Genomic DNA, 19,214 nt, shown 5'->3' on the forward strand with positions numbered 1-19,214 from the left:
TCAGCTTCAAAACCAGCTTGTTGCATGGTAAAAACAAAGCTATTTTTTGAGGAATACATACTTGGAGTTATTTTAGGTACACAGTGGTAGCATTTGAATCTGATCCAGTGTGTATGAGTAGAGATTTATTTCTGTAGCTTCAAAAACAAATAATTTATGTATGCCATTTCAATCAATTTGTTAAAATGCTTACATTTTACAATTGATGGTTATCATACTAATCCTCGGCTAAATAGTCAGTGGTGGTGGTAGTGGTGATGATAATGATATATCCAATATTTTTTCCAGGATCTCAGGATTTACATCTCCCTTCATTTTATCCTGTATACCTTTCAGTCGGTTGGGTTGAGTGACAATGTCTATCCCAAAGTCACCTATTAAATTTACTTAGTTGAAAGTGAGGTAGAAACTGAATATTCCCAGTTGTAATCCAGCACTTTTAACTGTTGCATCACTCTTATTTATTTCTAGATTAGCGAATGGACCAGACTTTGTGAGATCAGCATTCCTCTGGCAGTTGAAAACTTTCTAAAAGTGTCTCCTAATCAGCGTCAGAATATTCCCAAAGAGATACTGCAGTTTGAAAATAAATTGGGGGAACCTGTAAGAGTACACAATGATGACAAAATTAGAAGACAGAAAGTTCAACAGCAAAAGATGCTTGACAAGACAGCAAGCACTGATATTTCCTCAAAAGAAGAGAGGACTGTGGAAAATCAGAAACCTGCTTCTGCAGATTTGGAACTGAGGACAGCTTTCTCTAAACTAACTCTGCAGAAGGTGCCACTTGCTACCAACAGGGAACCATCTCACATTAGGAAAATAAAGACATCTGAACTTCCACCTCTGGAGCATATATTTGCTGAAGGGCTTTATTTCACTTTGACCGACATAGTTCTGTTGCCATGTATCCATCATTTTTTGGTAAGAATGAATAATTTATCTCTGTTGAAAATAAAAGCTGAGCAATGATAAGTTGTGGGAAGTGCTCAACCTTTGTAGCCTGTTCATGGATTTGATCATCTTTAGCCTATATAGATAGTCTCTTCCCTCTTTATATACAGATCTGAAAATTAAGACTGATAATTACTAATCTATTAAGATATAATTTCTGCGTAAATGTGTTTAAAATTGCTGTTGCCCCTACAGGTCAGTTTAATCCAAATTCTAGATCCTTTATCTACAACTGCCTGAGTAAACAGGATTTGTAACTTTTAATATTTTCCAAGTAGGTCATAAATTCTCATTGATAATCCTGCTTGAAACCAATTGTTTTGTCTGATACGTGGATGAACAATATAAAGACATTTTCCTATAATTAATCCTAATTTATACATGACAGTAAATGTACATATGTAACTTTCCCGTAAGTGCCTTCCCATGACTGCTTATTTTCTAATATAAAAACACGCTGCAGCACCAGAACTTTTCTGTTAGGGTTTTAGTTGCATGTTTCATACAGTTTAATAAAAGTCAAAATATTAATTCTATTTAGACCATACAGCAGTTCATCCAATCAACTCTTGTACGTTAGTGATAATACTAATGTCATTCAGTAACACTCATTTAAGAACAGCATTAGTTATTGGATGATTTAGTAAGGCATAAGTATAATTCCAACCAATGTTTTTTTCAAAATTAACATATTCTGTCTGGGTAACTTTAGTTTGAAAATGCCTAATTGGATCCATAGGAAAAATAAAATAATTATTAAATTAAGAAAAGTTTACCTTGTATTCCCCCTCCCTCTACCCCCTGCAAAAGCAAAACAGTCAGTAAAATGTAAATACAGCATAAAGATAAGTGCTGAAAGGTAGCTTACTTTAAATATCTCATGGAGGAAACAAAAATGCAGATAGTCCTTGAGTTACGACCACAATTGAGCCCAAAATTTATATTGCTAATTGAAACATTGGTTAAGTGAGTTTGCCCCATTTTATTGCTTTTCTTGCCACAGTTGTTAAGTGAACCATTGCATTTGTTATGTTCGTAACACAGTTGTTAAGTGAATCTGGCTTCCCCATTGACTTTGCTTGTCAGAAGGTCATAAAAGGTGATCACATGACCCTGGGACACTGCAACCGTCAATCCATAGTTATATATATTGTACATCTAATATATATATTCAGTATGAAAGGCATTCTTTGTATATCAAAATGGTGCATAAAACTTTTCATTTATCATTTTAAGGCTGCCTGGAAGAAACACCAAAATAACGTATTACAGCTGCCTTTAGTATTGAGCTGGTACAAAAGGGTTCTAGAAGTACCTGGAATAAAGCAAGCCACTGTCAAATGCAATATAAAAAATATACTGAACTGTCGATCATACCCTTTACCAAATGAATGCCAGCAGAATACTTTCTCAGCTTTTAAAGAGCCAGAAAACTTTCCAGAGGAAATTCAGTTTATAGGTGGACCAAGACCAACAATAACAAAATTAATGGTAGGTAATTATTTTATAGGTTAGATATATTAACTATAAAAATATTTCCTTATGTTTTAAGAACTTAACTAATAAAAGTAGTTTGGAGAATTGATATTTTATCATGTTTGCAATGTTTTTAATTTTTTCTTAAATTATTCTCTGCAAAATAAAATAATTTGCTTCTGCATCAATGACAGTGAAACTTTAACCAGAAAATAGGTTGAATTTGGGTTGCTTTAGAAATTCTGTACTATAATGGAAGAGGAGAAATGTATTATTTGCTTGATTAAATAATTACTTCTAAAGTCGTAAAAATATTTTATTTAAACTTAATTTGTAAATCTTATAAAGCAGAAACATATTTTGAAGAGTAACTCATGGCTGAGTGATGATTTGAACGGAGAAGTTTTGGTTCCTGTTGTAAGAAAACAATGCCAATTTTAGCTAGCTCAACTGCAGATCTGTTCTGGGGTATCTACTTTGATAGATATAAAAGCAAGGGCATAATTTGTCTATAATAATCCTATGTTTTAAACATAACTAATATCAGGATATCATTAATGCATAATACTTTATATTGTACAGATAGGGTACTTTGAACTTTCTAGCAGATTTACGAATTGATGATTTCTTTTCTTTGAAATGCAGGAAAAAGGGATTGAAGCAATGTTTTCGCCTCATCCTTGCCCTAAATGGGCTCTAGATTGGGACAGTTTGCCTGCTGCAGTCAACCCAGGAAAAGGCAAGGATCTTGATATCCCTATAGAACAGTGGTTCTCAACCTTTTTAATGCGACCCCCAACCGGTCATAAGTCGAGGACTACTCAATCGGTCGTAAGTCGAGGACTACTCAACTGGTGCAGCACCGTTTGCAGAATGGGACTTTTGGCGGGCTCAGCAGGGCAGAGACAGCCTGGACAATTCCTATTGGCTTTTGAAAGCCAATAGAATTAGACTCTATTCAAGAGAGTCTATTCTATTGGCTTTCAAAAGCCAATAGAATAAAAGGGAGTAGCACAGCTAAGGAAAAGGGGAAAAAATGGTGGACTGCGTTGTTTGGCGACCCCCGTGAAATGGTCGTTCGACCCCAAATGGGGTCCCGACCCACAGGTTGAGAACCACTGCTATAGAATCATATTTTTTTCATTCATTTGTGAAATGATGATTTCACACTCGTATAAACTAAATTTTGAAAAAATTACAATTTTTTCAAAAAATTGAGAGAATATGTGATGTTTCTGTTAGCAGTGAAACCATTGATTAACCATAAATAATATATTTGAAAACAAATAGGATAATGATTGTGTCCTATTAAGAATGCTCTTAGATGAAATGATTGATTAATTACATGCCATTAAGTTATTCTCAGTTCCAAGCAACCACATAGTCAAAAACAATTTGATGGCACGTAGTCAAATCAATTAGTTTATCTAGGAAAAGTATTTGTTTTTGTTTTCATGTTCCACTGTGTATTTCAGATTCCTTAACAGGCATTAAAAAGTTGTTTATCTATCAGGCCCCAAGAATGACATGCAGTGATTCTTCCAAGCTGAGTTCTTTAATGTTTCATACCTGTAGACAAAATCTTGTATCTGCATCTACAATTTACTTTGTGAACTATTAGGGAGATGCTGCCTTCACCCTCTCTCACACACATAAGATCTGGGCTGAGTTGCCTCTTACTCCTCTGGAATGCACCCCTCCTTCCTGGGAATCAACCTCCTTATTACATTCCACCACATTATAATTAAAAAATAATAATTGGCTGACTGTAAAACTCCTGTTTCACAGCATTTGCTTTTGATATTTTTTGTCTTATGGTCTTAGTGAAGTTCATTATGTTTTCCAAAATGGACGGTCTATTAATTGAAAATATTCTTGTTATTAACAATTTAATGAAACCACCATAAGTGGGATGCTCATTTGTGGATCGTTCAAAGGAACATCAGGCTTTGGTTAGAATAACTTTTAGATAGACTTAAGTCAAAGAAAACAATAAAAAAGTATAGTTTTCAAAGTAAGGTAGTAAATTTTCAGAGATGATTTTTAGAATTTTTGAAAATAAAATTTCTCTTTATTGGAATTTTTGGGACAAATCATTGTTGTTTTGTTTGCTTACCAGTTTGCCTCATTTGTAGACCACTAGAGGGCAGTAAAATATGTAGAAACAGGGGCTTATTCCTTGTAGTTATTCCTTGTAATTATTCCTAAAATAAATACATTTGATAAGATTAACCCTGTATTATGTAAAGAACTAGTTGATGCAAACACTTTGAATTAGTTAAAGATAGGAAAAAATGCTGCATGGTTAAGATTCAGAATCATGAGATAATTTTTTTTAATATTTTGATTGTAACCTGCTAGGAATTGTATGATTTTTGTGATATATTAATTAAATAAACTCAATTATTCCTTATTGGGCTACAGTTTTTATAGATATAATTTTTTTGCTTCATTTATCACAGCCAGGAAATCAGCAAAGTCTCCATTATAGGCTCTGTTTTGGCACGCTGTCATTATAGGTTGGTCTTCAGAATTTAGAGTTAAAACAGAGATAAAGGAAATTATATCTGCTGGAGTTGTTTATTGTTTCCATCTGCCTTTGTAGCAGGTTTAGCTATCCAAATTAAGACATGCAAATTGGAACCAGTTCACTGTTTAACAACATCAGAGATTTATCTTCATTCTTCCTTCAGATTTAAAATCTGTTAAAATTTAAAAATTATATTATCTGATATAAATTCAATTTCAATGTCATCAAATTTATTAGCAGATTCTGAAGAAGCAACATTGCTATAAGGTTTTTCATCATTTTAATTTAAAGTTAGACAACTATATATACAAAGATTAAATAAAGATGGTTAGCCTTAGAAAAAGTTATTTACTTCCAGATATTATAAAATATAAATATTTAAAATAGATATTCACATATTTTTGTAAAGTAGCTGGTCATTTTTAAATAAGTATCTTTACCTGTACTAAGCATAATCCCAACCATTTCTCTTTTAAAACTAAAATCTTTCAAAACATAATATAAGCTGATAGTGTGCTTCAGAAATGCCTTTCAGCATGCATTTTATCACACTTATGGATTATTAAGTGTTCCAGCATTATATTTTGGTGGAATTGGAAGAAAAATTATCAGAAATCCTTACATTAGTAGAATAAAATTAAGCAGCTATCCTAATAGCACAGCATATAGTAGACTGTATGATACTGATTCAGGTAGAATTCCCAAGGAGTTTTTGATCAAGCAAATTTCACATCTGTTGCAGCAAGAAAAAGCTGATAAATGTCAGCACCTTTTGTCTTCAAGCATGCAAAGAATTGTAAAGGGTGGTGACATGACATGTGTCTTCTCTAACCGTACCCTCTAACTCAGTGGTTCTCAACCTTTCTAATGCCTCAACCCCATAATACAGTTCCCCATGTTGTGGTGACCCCCAACCACTTATACATCACCGGGTGCCAGGGGCGTGGCCAAAGAAAAGGGGGAAAAAATGGTGGACAGCCTTGTTTGGCGACCCCCATGAAATGGTCGTTCAACCCCAAATGGGGTCCCGACCCACAGGTTGAGAACCACTGCTCTAACTTCTTGTAATGTACCACATATAGTAAATATAAATAACACCACCAGAGAGAACTGTATCCAGGAAGCAAAAAATAAAAAAATAATTCCAAATTGAAAATAGGACAAAGATCAAGGCAGGAGAAAAGTAATTAATTATTGCAGTGTCAAAAAAATACATTTTGAAGATTCCTATAAACTTGGCCCTTTTATGACTTGACTTCAACTCCCAGAATCCCTTAGCCAGTGTGCCTGGCTGGGAGTTGTAGTCCACAAGTCATAAAAGGGCCAAATTTGAAGAAACCTGCTATAAACAATTTTTTAATATTCATCAGTATATTTTTCAATAAAGATAAATTACATTAATAATAGGATACAGTGATTAAGATTTTTTAATGTACTAAAATAGTTAGCAGGAAAGTATAAATACATACCTGTATCCAAGAGATAACACAATTTTTAAATTAATAACATTGCTGAAGGATTAACTTTAAAAATAGGTTCAAGTCCACCTTTAACCATAAAAATGTATTGAGTAATTTGGGGCCAATTACAATCCCTTAATCCAGCCTATCTCACAGACTTGTTTTTGTGAGAATGAAATGAAGGGAGATCCTGCAACATGAATTTTTTTGCTGTGTTGTGAGAAAATAATAATCAATTATAGGAAACATTTGGAGCAGTTATCGCAGCTAAAAATGATAAAACCATTTATTGAACCCAGAATAAGCCATTGCCTTTTTTCATAGGCACATTACATTTTTATGTACTACCTATTTATTACTAAGTCTTAAATGCTATTTTAGTCATGTGACTTCTAAGAAACTTAAGACAATAATATAAACATAGTCAATAACAGACTATATAATAAATCAGAACATTGATAATTTGCTTCAATAAATATCCAAATCCAAATAATCCAACACTCATAACAGCAAAGGTTTCTATGTTAGTTGTAAAAACATTCTCAGTGCCCAAAGATTGCAGAAAAGCCGGACTTTAACACTACTTTAGATAGTAGGGATGAGGCCACCAATTGCAAACCATTGCAATTTTTGTGTGTCATAAGAAATGCTCAAGAGGGTTTTCATAAGAGATACTCAGTTCCAGACTGACTTTTTTTTTTCATCTTTCTCAGTGGTCAGGGATGTGTGGCTTTCCTTATTTTGTTATATAAGGTCATGTTGGCAAGTTAAGCTTAATGCAAATATAAAAGCAGGAGGTGGGAAGCTTCCAATAAAAATCCAGAAAAAAACCCCTAAAAAACTGTTTACATGCATGCAATATTCTCTTGGTTTCACAGCCTGATATATTTTGCTTCTCCTGGTACAGGAGAGAGGAGAAGCTAAAAGTGGCTTATATTTCATTCTATAAAAGTTTTTCATATCTTTGGTTTACAAAAGAGCAGAACTAGGGAACAGTATCTATAGTTATGCATAATGCATTTAGGTTTTCAGGGCATTTCCATGGCTCAACGTTATCACTTCTGAATAACGATGTTGAAAAAGTTTGGATTTTTCATATTTCACTCAATATTCTAAATCTATACTACTAAAAATAGGCCAATTTCACGTTACCATTCTTATATCACCATCATGGATTAAATCTCTTAAAAGTGCAAAAAAAATTGTTTGATTGCTTGATTTTTTTATTTTTTTGGCTGCATTTCAGCACGTTTGATAGACTCTGATAAAATGTTCCTGGAGAGATTAATTCTTTTTTATTTTAACTGGCAACCTGTAAAATGCAAAGTCACTTCCAAGTTTGTCTTGCACAACTTAATGGTAGGTAGCAAGATTTTAGTTTATTTCTGCTTAAGTTGGATGGTAAGCGGGGAGGAATAGAGAGAGAGGAAATTCTGTGGCGTGCAAATGTTTGTTCAGGTAAAGTTGGATATAACCCAATTGGTTTAGCATAACATATCCTTATTGCCATTTTTAGTGGTGGTTTTATTATGAACTTCTAGGTGTCAGCCAAAACTCTAGTTGCAAAGTAAAAAAAAAAAAACAAGCAAGAATATTTCCTTAAAAAAAGAGTCTGTCCCAAAGCCAGTATCTTCTATAAAAAAAGTAAAGTTTGTTTCCAACTGTTTCTGAGAAATATATGTGTGTTAATATTCATAAGCTTAATGAACTGATATAAGCAATTAAATGATGACAGTTATCTTTTGTCATGTATGTGATACATAATAATAAAAAAGGGTAAAGAAGTCCCTGCGGATTTTACTCCACTAGTCATTGCCAATTATAAGGGCAGTGCTCATTTCTGTTTCAAGATCATTGATCCAGAGCTGTCCAAAGACATTTCTGCAATCACGTGGCCAGCATGATGTCACAAAATGCTAGTGGTACTTGTTTATCTACTCGCATTTGCATGTTTTCCAACTGTAAAGTTGGCAGGAGCTGGGGCGAGAACAGGAGCTCACCCTGTCTCATGATGCTTGGATATAAAACCTGGGCTACTGGCTTTCCAGCTGATAAGCCCAGCATCTTAATTGCTGAGCCACCATGCCGTCTCCAGATACATAATCATACATATGATTATTTTAAAAAATTGGCAACAATTTAATGATCTTCAGAAATTGCTCATAATTGTTAATAACAATTCTTGAGCGTTGTATTTTGAACATCAAGTATTAGCATTTCTGAGTAGAATAGCTTTGATGAGAATTCTAGGGCTTGAATTCCACACAGGTCATGAAATTAGAAAAGGCTGATTATTATTATTATTAAAGTCTGTTGCCCTAATTTATTTTCAAGTGTAACTGAGACAAGGTTTAAATAGAATCTTTCTATTACACGATTGGGGGATTACTTGATGTCTGTGATTGTAATAAGATTATTGTTCTACAGTGAGCCCAAAGATTTTTTTACATAGAGACTAATCTTACATAGTGACTAGTCGCAATCTTAGGGATCTCATAATGTCACTATGTTTTCCCGTAACGAATTCTTCAAATTATATTCTTCAATTATTATTTCAAATCATATAGCTTCCTATCGTGAATCCATGACTCTGCATAGCGTGAATTTATGACTCTTGTTAGCTAATAACAAACTGTACAAAACTATGTAACAATTAAAAAACAGCATACAGTACATAGGGCCTTTAGCTGCAGTCAGGATAAATAAAACAACAAATCAACATAAACACTGTGCAGACTATGCTACATAATATATACTTTGAGTAAAATATGTCACAATATTACACGTCTTAAAATAAGGACCCACACAATATTATGTGAATAATTAACCTATCTCATTCAGGGATTGTTCTTTTCAGTTTCCATTTAAAGTATTTGAAATTTAATACTAGTCTTCTCAGTCTCTCATCCAGGGCTATTTCATATGACAAAGTGAATACAAAGGACAATTGATCAGAAATAGCCATGTTATGCATGAAGGAACTGTCTCTCCATTTTTCTTTAATAATTCACTTCATTTGAGCTGTTTTATTTCCTGGTCCATTATTTCGTTTATCATATTATCAAGTTGTGTATCAAAAATGTTCCTATTAGTGTCAGTTCTTCTGCATGGCCAACATTGTAGTGCATCTGATGATAGGTTATGATTGCTCCATAAGTCTGCTGTGGAATTAATTTAGGTATCATTTTATGTAACTTTATTGACAGAAAATTACTTGTAAGACTCTTATATTCATTGCCAGGACTTTATAAAACTGGCGTGTAAGGTCAAGACATGTTATGGTAACTCATGGCGGTCCACCAACCATACTTTTCTCTGGTCTGTAAGTTAGAATATAATTATTCAATCAGTCCCTTTCTCACATGGTCCATTGACCATGGTACACTATTCCCTGTATTTTGACAGCAGGGAGATCCAACCTCCTATATTTTCATGAATGACATCTTGGAAATTTAGGATTGAAGCTAAAGTAAAAGTGAGTCCATTGATAATGCCAGCTGGAAACTTTGCACAGACTTTGTGTGAAGCAAAAGATTTCCAGTCATGAGTCTCAAACTAATTTTTTATCCATTTCAATTTACCTTTTAGCAATTACATTTTATGCTCTTATGGAACATTACAGTCCACTGTTTTCTAATTCCCTTTCCGCAGCACTTTTTAAAAAGGTTTTCAAAATGTCTACTTTGTACCCCAGTTTCCCCAGCTTGCAAACCTTTCACAAACGTTAGCTTTTTACTAATGATTGCCTTTGCACATCTAATAATGATTAGAATTTGTGGATTAAGAATAGATCCTATCAATTTTTACAAAGAAAAGTGGACTTGAGACTACTCATTAACTTTCTGCTGAAGTTGTTTCCAACTTAGCACATCTTCTTTTGGATCTCTAGAGCAGTGGTTGTCAACCTTTTTAATGTTGTGACCCCATAATACAGTTCCCCATGTTGTGGTGACCCCCAACCAGTTATACATCACTGGGTGCCAGGGGCACGGCCAAAGAAAAGGGGGAAAAATGGCGGACAGCCTTGTTTGGCGACCCCCGTGAAATGGTCGTTCGACCCCAAATGGGGTCCCGACCCACAGGTGGGGAACCACTGCTCTAGAGTCATAATTTGGATGTCTGCATACTAGTGTTTTATGTGAGCAGTTTGTTGACTCATTATAAATCTTAGCATTTCTTTTTTGTCCTAGCATGCCTAAGAAAGACATATCAATTTTATGACAATATATAATATATTGGTCGAATTAAATATTTGCACAATCTTCTATTATCCAATTGTCCGCTACTGACACAGTTGTGGATCTCTTTTCCTAGCTATGTTATTACATCTATTGCAGCTTTTTGAGGTATTTTGTTACATGACATTTTGAAAGCTGCTATTTGAGCTTGACTTTATCCTTTGTTAAACATTATCAACTGGGCACAAAAGCTTGATGGATGTTGCATTTAGGTGGATTGTTGTTTTGTTAGTATTGTTAAAGTTTCATTAAGGTAAGATAACAGTAGTTCCCCAGAACGCATGCACTGGAGAAAGCAAGTATCTGGGTCTACCCAAATACAATTCAGTTTTATAATTTTTCAAATATAGCAATGCAAGTACAGGATAATTGTGAATACCTAGTTGAATCCTTGATATAACTCCATTTTATTCATGTCTACTACTTTTAAGGATAATAAAATCTCTTGGCATTTTGTATTCATAATAGTCACACAATTTCTTGCTGGTTTTTTTGTTATTCATAAGCACAGCAGCAAAAGTTCACACAGTAACCTCATAGTTGGCAAGTTTGATTCTGTCTTTCATATTAGCTATTCAAGTATAAGCAGGATTAAATGTTATGGTGCTTTAAAATAGAATGATCTGGAAACCTAAGTAGATTGTTTTTGTTTGGTTTCCAAAACTGCCTTTAAGTTTACAAAATGGAAAAAATAGCTTCAAGGAATGGATTTTTTATTTAGAAATAGCATTAGGGAAAGCATTAAAATGTCTCTGCTGCGTTGTGTTTCTGATATGAAATAGGTCAGTGGGATTATCAGTATCTTGTAGAGTTTAGACTATAAAAAGATTAACAAATACCAAACTTAGCTCTTTATTTTAATATGTAAAATGAATATTAAACTAACTAGATAGTCTAAACTTCCAAAATAGTTACTTTCTTTTGTAGTTCATGCTGTCCTAATATCTAAAAGAAAAGAATGTATTATTAATTTAAATACCTATAGTTAACATTTAGCAATCCTATCTAGATTAGTGCCCTGAAAAGTAGTTAGAAAACAGATTGAACCTATTTTAAAGCCTCCATGGTCCAGACATAACATTGGAAATATATAACAAGTATAAAATTAAAGTAACATCTTGTGTATTTTTAATAGAAAACAATTTGACTAGTAGAGCTAAAGGAAACAATAAGAGTTAAGAAAAACAGATACATTGTAATACCATGCTGTTCTGAATTACATTTTAAATCAACTTTTCAAGCATCAATTGTCTTTCATGGTCCCTCTTCCATACTTAGGAGGTGAGGTAGCAGTCTAAGGGATATTTGCCAAATTGTTAAAGATAGTCACAACATATAGTTAACTCAGATGTATTTGCTGTTGTTCTTGCATGACAAGTTAAAGCAGAAGGAATTACAGAAGTAAAATGGTTTTTCTTAGGGCACAAATTATTCTTTTAATATGCAAGTCTGGTTTTTATTCTTATGATTTAAATTACAGTTCCTGTTTATGGTCATTGTCTAAATCGCTGAATGTTTGTGAAGGAAAATCCTGCTTTTCACAAAAATCTAAACAATAAATATGGGCTATGTTTTGCAATAAGTTATAGCCATTTGCAGAACACTGCCAAACATAGTTTTCTTCTACGCCAGTAGAAGAAAAAAGAAAACCTATTGAGGCTGCTCTGCGAGGATTTTTTTAAATCTACTATTGCTGTTGCCATTGTTTTTAATCTGACTCTAATATTTGTATTTATAGGAATTTAAAATCTGTTTTATACTATTCATTGGTTCTGCTGCCTCAAGACAATGCATTTTTAAAATAAATAATTTAGAATTATATTTTATAAGATGCTTATTACTACAACAATAGTGACAAGGATATGAAATAGATAGCATGTTTCCCCTCAAAATAAACCCCACTCTGAAAAAAAGACCCTGATTTGTGGGGGTTGGCCTAATATAAGCCCTACTCCAAAAATAAGTCCTAATTAGGACCCTGCCCACTCCGTCCCACCTGGCTGCTGCAATGGGGCAGGAGGCTATTTGGCACATCACGCCGCTGCTGCCACAGCAAGGCAGGTGGGGGAGTGGTGGAGCTGCCCCACACGCCCCACACCTGCTTCCTTCAGGCCCCTCCAGCCAGGCCATTCCTTGCTCCCTTTCACTCCCCTCCCAAGCTTGACTGCCATGCTATCGTACGGAGGTTGGGTGGGGTAAACCTAGTTCCCCTCTGCCATTTTGGAGCCAGGAGGGAATGACATTGAAAGGCTCCGCTGCCACTGTGCACCTCTGGAGGGGCTTTCTTCATGCTCCGCTCCACAAATCACCTGCCTGGCGGCAGCCGCCACCTTCTCCACCAACTCTCCTATGGCTTGTGCTGTGACCTCCACCTCCCTCCGTCATCCCCACTGGAGAGAACGGGGAGGAGAATGGCTCTGCACAGCAATGCAGAGCAGAGAAGGGCACTTGCTTGCTGCCCTGCATTGCCTCGCATCTCTCTTCTCCATTCTCGAAATGGTCGCCCTGTTTCCTGCCAATTCTCCCAGCGTTACTATAGAGCTTGGAACATCATTGCCCAGCTTCTCCCTCTTCCCTTTTTTTTTGCTTATGAAAGCAAAAAAAAAAATTCTTCACTAACCTGCTTTCCAGCTCTGGCACGTTTTTCTCCTGCTGCAGGGAAACGGAATGAGACTAAAAAAAAGTTCAGTCAGACCTTCTAATTTTTTCTGGAAAAAAAATATATCTCGTGAAGTTGGAAGGTCTGACTGAACTTTTGGATGGGACTGTTGGTGCCGCCACCGCAAGGCGAGGCAGATGTCACGGAAAATATAAGACACCGCCCGAAAGTAAGACCTAATGCCTCTTTTGCAGGCAAAAATAATATAAGACCGAGTCTTACTTTCGGGGAAACATGATAGTTGGACGAGCCCAAATATATCCTTTCCATCTTTTCTGAGGATCTTTTTGTAAGCCCTTATTGTTCAGTAGTGCTGTAAGCCTCATGTCTGAAACGTAAGCTTCAATGGAGTGATTATAATTAAGTGTGGACTATTTGCTTCATGCAAACCTTGATACAGCTAAAACGTGGCTTCTTCAATTAAAAAGAACTTATGCCGAGTGTGGCCTCTGCTGGAGATAAATAATTTCTAGTTTTCTTGTTGATTGTGGGTTTCTTGAATAAAAGAAATCAAAGTGAATTGGACCATCATTTTAATGAACAAACATTTTTTTGTTTAAAATGAGATAGAAAATATTGTAATCTGCTGTGTAGTGCATTTTGTGACTTTTGAATGTTGCATAAGGAACCAACAATAGTAGAGGCTGACATTTAATCCTTAGTAAATCTGAACGCACATATATAAACTTATACTGTGCAGATTATTGTAGTATCAGATTATTTTGTCAGATGAAACCAGGGTAGTAGAGAGAAGGAAGTTCTGTCAACTTTACTGGATCTCAAAATGCAGTCGGGATTACACTTAGTATTTTTGTGGGGATTGTACAAAAAATAATAAGGATGTAGACTAGACTGGAAGTCAGTAAATACCTTGGAACAATGCAGTGGCAAACTACTTTTGTTTTGGCAAAGTAAATTACATGGATGTGTCAGAGAACCGAGGCTTATTTGGAAAACTGATTTATGGTGTAAGCGAGTTTGTTCTTTTCTCCTCTTTTCACCATTTGAAATCAGAACTACTGCTGCTAAACTTTAAAAATAAATCAATTGCAAATCAGAATAAGTAGTTAAATAATTGATTTTAAAAAGAAACTGTTTTTTTTCTCAGTCAGTTTATATTTCTTTTTCTCATTCTTAGGAAAGATGTCTGCTGATCGTGCTTTGAGGAAACAGCAGCAACTGAACAACATAATAGCTTTAGTGACAAAACTGTCTAAGCCTGGAGATGTAATTGTGGATTTTTGCAGTGGTGGGGTAATGTAGTAAATTACAATCTCAATTACTTTTCACATATACAAGTATACCACCAGCCTACAAGACAGAGGCAAACAAATTAGAGGTTCATTGACTTTCAAATGTCTGTTGATATTTTGTTGCAATACATTGCATATAAGGATATGCAAAATGTTCCATACCTGTGCCACAGGTTTCAATGCCCATCTGAAGCATATATCTCTCAATTCATATATGGAACAAAAGTGTGTACTTTTTTCAGATACACAAGTTGTTCTGAGGTTCAGAGCAGAAGTGATGTGGAAATACACAGCAAAAGATCATTGCCAGAAGGAACAAGTGCACAGGCCAGTATATTGGCACAGTGAGTGTCTGGGTGAAGGAAGCGACTCTTAAGAAGGATGGAGGCCAGAGAAAGGTGATGTGCTGAGAGGGAGAAGTCCCAGGCACACCAGCCTTACCTTACTTATCCTGTAAAATCACTTTGGGATCCATCCAGATGTTGTTTCCTTAAAACCCGGAATAACCATAACGGATGTGTTTTTTATGATGAACCATGGCTAATCCAAAATTCTTCTGGAACTTCTGAAATTTATTTTACATTCAAAATAAAGTATATTTTCCATTTCAAGCACACTTCCCGTTGTAAAGCAGTGGCTGTGTAGAATTAAGATTTACTTCTTCATTTCTTGTCTTGAACAGGGCCATGTTGGAATTGTTCTTGCTTATATTTTACCCCTGTGCCAGGTAAAGTACCAATGAAATAAATATTGGTAACTCAAAATTTCAAATATGCAATTAGATACGGGTGGCTTATATGCTGTAGTATGTTTTTCAAATACCTATTCACCTTTTTCTGGATATATTTTTTTTAACTGATCATAATGTACCATCCTTCAATAACAATACTTCAAGTTTTTAGAAAATTATTTCTAAGAAAGAAAATAATCTTCCTATGAAGGAAATTTGGTAATAAAAGCAGTTCCCTGATTATATTTTCAGCTTTCTATATTTTTTTTAAAAAATAATAAAATAATAATGTTTGTGAGAACATATATTTTTATGCCTCTTCATAGTTCCCATTTAAAGTAATTCCTATAGATAGTGAGTGAAAAAGACTAAATTAATATATCTAGGCCCAAAGCAAAGGTAACATTTAGGTTAGCCTAAATATGAAAGCTTTTATCCACAAATGATCATCTGTTTATGGGAAGATATCAGTTTAATAATTAATTAATTAGAAATATTAGAACAAGCTCAGAAGATTCTCTAATAAAACTTGGGGGATCACTCCTCTAACAACCTGGAAAAAGGTCTATGTACTTGTAAATACAATATGCACAAAAAAATACTGCTTCCCTGCTGTTAAGGAACTACCAAGGAGAAAACCACACACCTCGAACAACACTAGCAGAGTATGCTACTGTATATATAAAAAAACAAACCTCACACTAGCACTGATGATGTTACCTAGTTGAGTAGCGAAACATCTGCAGGCAAGCAACCAAGCTCAGAGAGCACCAAGAACGCCCCATTTTGGTTCTAATTTTAATGAACTGTTTATTGTCCTGTCTTTTGGAGACATTCTGGCCAGCTTTCTTTCCAGAACACCTCTTCATATACTTTACTGCAGATATCAAGTCTCCTTGTAGTCTTTTTTTTCGCGGGGGAGGATGTCAGGCTAAATATATCCATTAACTCCAATCTCTATGGAAATTTTCAGTCATCCAGATCACGGTTGTCCCAGAGGTGCTTTTCCAAAAGGCAATCGGGCTTTCTTGTTTTTTTTCCTTGAAAACATTTAACTAGTCATCGAGAACTGAAGAAGCTTCTTGAATGAGAAGTGAAATGTTTTCAAGAAAAAAAACAAGAAAATCCAGTTGCCTTTTGGAAAAGCACCTTTGCGACATTAGTTGTAAATTTTTCCTTTTGTACCCTTTAACATCTTAAATTTGGAAGTGGTCCGGTGTGTCAGTGTCCTTCCTTTACGTTATGCTTTACTAAACTTGAGTTGGATCTTTCTCTGACTATATTCTAATTTGCTTTTAGACTTTTACAATTATTATACAACTTCTATAATTATTATAAAATATCATATCATTGTGTATCCTACATGATATTTGTAAAACATTTAAATAAATTTATATAAATCTGATAAAAATGCTAAAGCAATGGCCTGAATATGTTTTAGCTTAAATTCATTCCAAAACTTTACATAATCCCAGATCTGCTGCCAAATTGGAAATCTTGATTCTAGTTTAATTTTTGAACTTTTACAGTAATGGAAAACATGTAATAGTTTTGTAACTATAAAAAGAACCCAGAAGTTTTTTTAAACATAAATCTCTGTTTTTATTCAGTATCCTCAAATATAGAAGTGTTACCTGCGAAATACTGTGATTTAGTTATTGATTCACAGTTGTAGAACTCTGCTGCTCCTCTATGAGCAATATGTCTCTCTGTCTTAAGCCTTGGAAAGATTTTCCCTTGGAAATCTGTGTTAATCATTCTGAAGCCTGCAAATGAACCTGAAAAAATTTTTTTGTTTCCAAATACTTGAAAATGAACCAGAGAGGCCTGCTCACAAATTATTTTGGGAATTGCAGTTGCAAAGTTCTGCAAAATGTGAAAATGATTTCAACTGGGCCCATCTGGTACAAATGTGGTCATGGATTCTTGATATTAAAGACAGTGCATATAATAACTAGCAAACATCTAATCTTTGTTTTTATAAGCTAACTGGATAAAAACTTTGTAGGATTGGCACATATACTATGTGCCAGACATGGATGTCACTGCACAATAATAACTGCTCACAAGAATGAATATTAAGTTTTTAGAAACTCCTTTTTTTAAAATTAGTATAATTTTTCACTATGAGATTTTAGTTTAATGACATATCTGATTTTTGTAACATGCCCAGAACAATGCATTTTTAAAAAGAACTATTTCAAGTCAAGCTTAATTGCATTTCATTTATGTTTATAATGGAAATATTTCTGATCAAGGAAACTTTATGCAAGCTCTTCAGTCTTTTCATTGCAAAATATACCATACTTTCCGGCGTATAAGATGACTTTCGCAAGCGTTAAAATTGGCGCCGAAGTCGGGGGTTGTCTTATACGCCGAGTTATCTTATACGCCAGAAAATACAGTATGTATTGTTTTTTAATCCAGAAATTGACCAGGATTATTTTTTTCTTTTTCTTTTTTAATGTAGATAATTTTGGTTGAAAATAAAGAACAGTCACTTCTATGTGCCGAAAAAAGAAGTGATGAATTAGGATTACATAATATTTGGTTCATCCAAGCGAATATGGACAATTTTAAAGGAAGTTTTAATATTGGGGTAAGCTATTTTACCTTGTTTGCACTTGAAAAACTAAAGATACTATCTTAAAAATAATTTTCATTTAGGGAAAGAAGTTTTCAGTTAATATTGACATTTATTCTCATGCCAATTTCTATAGCATTTTTTCTAACTGAGTATGAATAATAAAAATCACAATGAACAAAAGCTGATGTTCCAATAGATAACTCAGCTTTTCAGAAAATGACATGGGAATGATTGGTTCCTTAATGAGCAGTATTCATCATATGCTTTCATTCATGGAAACACTTATCACTGACAAAAAAAAAAGAGACGCTTCCCTCTCTTATTCAGTGCACCTTCCAAATATGCTTAATTAAATTTTGTGGAATATGAATAGAAAGCCTTTATTTCTCATGGAAGTTTGTTAGTGGGACAGTGTATTCTACTCAAATTTGAGTCATTGACTGAGATGGACAGCCATAGAAATTGAACAAATAAATATTTAGAGTTTCTTTTTGCAGGTGGCACTGCATGCTTGCGGTGTGGCAACGGACATGGTTATTGAACACTGTATCAAAGTTGGTGCAGCATTTGTTATCTCTCCTTGCTGTTATGGTTTCATACAGAATACATCCAAGTTTGTATTTCCACGAAGGTCAGTTGCTTTTCCAATATGTTAAAATTTATAGCATTTTACCCAATATCTGAAACTGCATTTTGGGTATGGTGGTAAAAGCTTTCTCACATAATAGAAAAAACAGCAAATCCAAGCATTATGTTTAACAGCTGGTATTTTAAAATATTTAAAGTTGCTTACAATTTATATCAAAATATTTCAGGTTGTGTTACTTAAGAAAAATGCAAGTTACTAGTGCTGTATTATGTAGAAAAGAAATACATAGTTCCAAGTCATAGAATCCCGAAACATACAATTGGAAAAAGTCATTTTGTTTATGAAATCCATCTTCTTTCTCAGTGGTGAAATCCTGATTAAAGCATCCCGATAAATGTCTGACTTCCACTTGAACAGATCCAGTGAAGCTCACTGGTCTTATTTTTGAAAAATCTTTTTCTAACTTTCAGTTGGATTCTATCTTTCTGTAACTTAAATCTGTTCATCTGGATCCTACAATCAGAACCAACAAATCCTTGTCTCTCTCCAATTTCTTCTAAGTCTCGTAGGAGGACTTACAAGATCCTCTGATCATTCCTTCTGAGAACTTCTTGTTCTAATCCTTCTTAAAGTGTGATGTCTAGAACTAGATATATTTAAAGTGTGGTTTGATCAGCATTAGAATATGGTAGAATATTCCTTCCTGTTATTTGGAAATTCTTCTGTTGAGACAGCCTA

General features: G+C 34.4%; 1 protein-coding gene across 2 annotated transcripts in view; it reads left to right on the forward strand.

Moving 5' to 3' along the window:
- The window catches only part of GSTCD (glutathione S-transferase C-terminal domain containing), a 32,013-nt gene that overhangs the window by 2,777 nt on the left and 10,022 nt on the right, over positions 1-19,214 (forward strand). For both annotated transcript variants that reach the window (XM_039344001.1, XM_039344000.1), the window contains exons 3-9: positions 472-924; positions 2,191-2,445; positions 3,076-3,169; positions 14,456-14,571; positions 15,253-15,297; positions 17,771-17,899; positions 18,385-18,518. In XM_039344001.1, coding sequence (XP_039199935.1) covers positions 472-924; positions 2,191-2,445; positions 3,076-3,169; positions 14,456-14,571; positions 15,253-15,297; positions 17,771-17,899; positions 18,385-18,518 — 1,226 coding nt within the window. The remainder of the gene's footprint in view (positions 1-471; positions 925-2,190; positions 2,446-3,075; positions 3,170-14,455; positions 14,572-15,252; positions 15,298-17,770; positions 17,900-18,384; positions 18,519-19,214) is intronic.

This window comes from Crotalus tigris, unplaced genomic scaffold, assembly GCF_016545835.1.
Source record: "Crotalus tigris isolate CLP2741 ecotype Arizona unplaced genomic scaffold, ASM1654583v1 scf7180000017887.1893490, whole genome shotgun sequence".
Taxonomy (NCBI): Eukaryota; Metazoa; Chordata; class Lepidosauria; order Squamata; family Viperidae; genus Crotalus; species Crotalus tigris.